Below are 3,158 nucleotides of genomic sequence, written 5' to 3' on the forward strand. Positions count from 1 at the left end.
CAGTGTTGGCAACTAGTTCTTGAGCGTCCTGCACAGGAGCTGAGTAAGATAGGAAAGGACAGAGCTGGAGGGAAGACAGTCAGATGAAGGGACCACGAGAGGAGTGCAGCGTGCGATGGGCCAAGCCAGAGCTGCAATGGCAGAGTGGAAATGGAGAGGTAACGCTGTTGGTCTCAAATCGGTCACAGCGTTGAAACCTGAGGGCTGCCCATGGCAAGAGGCCTTCGCAGTTCCGGTAGTACGGCTCCGCGACCACAAGGTCAAAGGGCTGGTGCCGGTTAGACGCGGCAGCCGTGTGTTGTGCCCGAAGGAGGAACGGCTTCAGGCTTTGGATTTTGACCCGGTGGGGCTCAAGACCCTTATCCTTCAGGAAATGTAACAACAAGTGGTGCCCTCCATGGCCGCCCTCCTGGGGACCACGCGAGCAGACACACACACACACACACACACACACAGGAGTGAGCAGCTCGGTGTTTCGAGCAAGCACAGCGTCTCTGCCGTGCGTTGATGGACAGTGATGAGGGATTGCTGCAGGAAATTCGGCGTCGCACCTGCAGGACAGTGATTTGACTGGAAGGGCTCAGCACTTCAGCCGCGATGGCGGCAAGTGGTGTGCTGTCGCCAAGCACTGCGCAGCGAAGAGTTGGAGCAGAGCCGCCTGCAGCCACCTGAAATGGCCGTGAGCAGTCAGTCTCTCTCCCACCCTCTTGCTTGCCATGTAGCTTGCGGCTCGGTGTCTTGGCTCTTGCTTGCCCCGTGCCCCCCCCCCGCCCCGGGCGGGGCCTGGTGGAATTTCTTCCTTGTCTGCAATTGCCCATGACCTCATGTATGATCGGTCCCTGAGGCCCCCTGCCCGCGAACCCTGCCCCCCCCCCCCCCCTCCTTTGTCGGTCTCCGTCCAAATATGAGTTCCACAGTTCCGCTTGTATTCCATCCCAATCAATGTTTCTCTCCCTTCCCATCCGCCCTCTCACCCCCCCCCCCCCCCCCCCGCCCCCGCGTTTTCGCCGCTCTGGTCCCACGTGTATCCCGCCCCCATCCCCGCCATCTCTCTTCTCGATACAGACCCTTGAAGGGCGTACCTCGGCAGCGTCCACAGCCGCTCTTGACCCAGCCCGCAAACCGCGACCAGACCGAGGCATCCTTGAGACAATGAATCCTGTCAAAGAGCGATGGACAACCGGTCGGTCCCATACTTCGGCAACGAAAACGAAGCATGGATCCCTATGCCCGGAGTGTTGAACTTTCCCCGGTCACTCGTGCAAAGCATCCAAGCCTTGCCCTGACATGGAAGAATGTGACCTCGCAAAAAGCTGCAAATTTTCCCTCACTCACACAGGCCCGAACCAAACGATGCTCGCTCCACCTGCATACTTACTGCCTCCTCGCGCCTTCGGCCTGACATCGTCCATCTCACGCAATCCCCTGGGTTTTCCATCAGTCAACCCCACGCCTCTCCTTTCTTCCCCTCACCCTCCCTCACTCCCTGCCTGTGTCAAGTCATTCCACCCGCTCCCATTCCATTCCCTCCTCACGGTCAAGCACACTCTCACATAAACTCACCTGCGAGGGCTCGAGGCGGCGAGTTCAAGGTCGGACACCATGGCTCCCACTGGCCGTTGCAAGGCAACAGGCGAATTGTCTGCAGTGGTCACGTCCATACCATCTTGCGGGTCTGTCTGTTGCCCTGTACGAGTCTCTGTCGTTGTATCGTAAGCACAGGCGGCGTCCACAGGACAAGAGGCACTTGCGCCTCTTGGCGAGAGCCAATGCAGCCGAGGTAACTGTGATCACACATGTCATGACATCGCAGTGAGACATAGCAGAGCTGTTGGAACCCTTGCAAGACCATCGGGAGGAGTAGGAGGAGCGAAGACTTCTGAAGAGCGTGCAGATAGGGGAATGAAAACCCTCAAGTCGACACAGCATCATGGAGAATCCTGGCGGGACTCACTCCCCACTTCTGTGAACCTCCAACACGACAAGAGAAAACAAGAGAGGGGGGGGGGGGGGGGGGGGTTCGTACCATTGATTTCGTCGTGATGTGCAGCTATGGTCAACGCCTCGCCTGGCTTCACCTGCGAGAGGTAAGCAGCAGTTGAGCCGAGGCGGAGAGGGAGCGGAGGGGGGAGAGAAAGGCTGGGAGGCATGACTGGCTGAGGTTCCGCCGGCACAAGGAAATGGTGGGACGAACAGCGAGTTGCTTCTGCCTCTTTCAAAACGTTGACCACGGGCATGTCAAAGGCCGGTTGAGAACGGCAAGGCCATACATGGTGGCCAGGCCCACACTTTTCCAAGTCAGACTGGTGAGGCCGTCTATGCGGACCGCAGAGTGGCAGCAGCAGAGGGAGGACTGGGCGGCTGAGGGAATCTTGCCTGGAACGGCTGCGGGCCTACGGCGCACCAGCAAGTTTTCCAGTGGTCCCTCCAGCCCTGGGCTCCCCATTCTCTGGCCCCCCCATCTGCACCCTGCAGCAGACAGGCATCAAGTCCAGGTTAGCTTCTGCCATTTTTAATCACATGCATAACTCACCCATGCCGGGTAAGCTCTGCTCCGACCCCCACAGTCCTCCCATTCCCCTGCCCCTGCCTTGTTCTGTTCCCTCGGCCTCATGTTCCTGACCCTTCCGCTGCCCTCGCATGATCCCCGTCTCCTTCTGTGTGCGGGCCTGGGCCTGAGCTGCTCCCCTCCATGCAGTCCCAACACAACAGCTCTCAACGCCGCATCACTCATTCCCCAAGTTGCTCCCGGTTCAACTCCCAAACACCCGGTCAGCTTACCTCCGACACCTCTGCTATCCATGGCGGTGCTGTGGAGAGCAGGAGGGTGCCCTCGGCATCCATTGCCAGCTGCCACCAGAAGACAATCGCCTCTGCCTTCCCGCCCGCGACAGCCACCGCCTGTGTCACGTCGTCCACAGGGATCTCTGTCAAGGTCCAGCCAGGATACCCCCCCCCCCCCGCCCCCCACTCCCCCCTGGAGCCCTCTCCTCCCTCGCCGTCTTGCTCTCACTCTCTCACGGCGACATCCAAAGCCTTTCATTCCCTCTTCTAGTACTCCAGGTTCCTGCCGTGGTGCACGTGCTATGCGTATGTCTCTGTCAGGAACGCAGCTACGGATACGGAACAGGAGGAGGACTTGCCTGGCATGATTCCCG

The 3,158-nt window shown here is 59.5% G+C and overlaps 1 protein-coding gene across 1 annotated transcript; it reads right to left on the reverse strand.

The window, feature by feature from the left end:
- Positions 1-561: 561 nt before the first annotated feature.
- On the reverse strand, positions 562-2,081 carry LOC142356044 (uncharacterized). The gene is made up of 4 exons (XM_075408025.1): positions 2,027-2,081; positions 1,564-1,784; positions 1,083-1,159; positions 562-668 (listed from the first exon to the last, which is right to left on the reverse strand). The coding sequence occupies exons 1-4, from the start codon at positions 2,027-2,029 to the stop codon at positions 589-591; spliced, it is 381 nt and encodes a 126-aa protein (XP_075264140.1). The 5' UTR covers positions 2,030-2,081; the 3' UTR covers positions 562-588.
- Between the last annotated feature and the right edge of the window lie 1,077 nt (positions 2,082-3,158).

Source organism: Convolutriloba macropyga, unplaced genomic scaffold (genome assembly GCF_964194025.1).
Source record: "Convolutriloba macropyga unplaced genomic scaffold, txConMacr16.3 SCAFFOLD_5733, whole genome shotgun sequence".
Classification (NCBI taxonomy): domain Eukaryota; kingdom Metazoa; phylum Xenacoelomorpha; order Acoela; family Convolutidae; genus Convolutriloba; species Convolutriloba macropyga.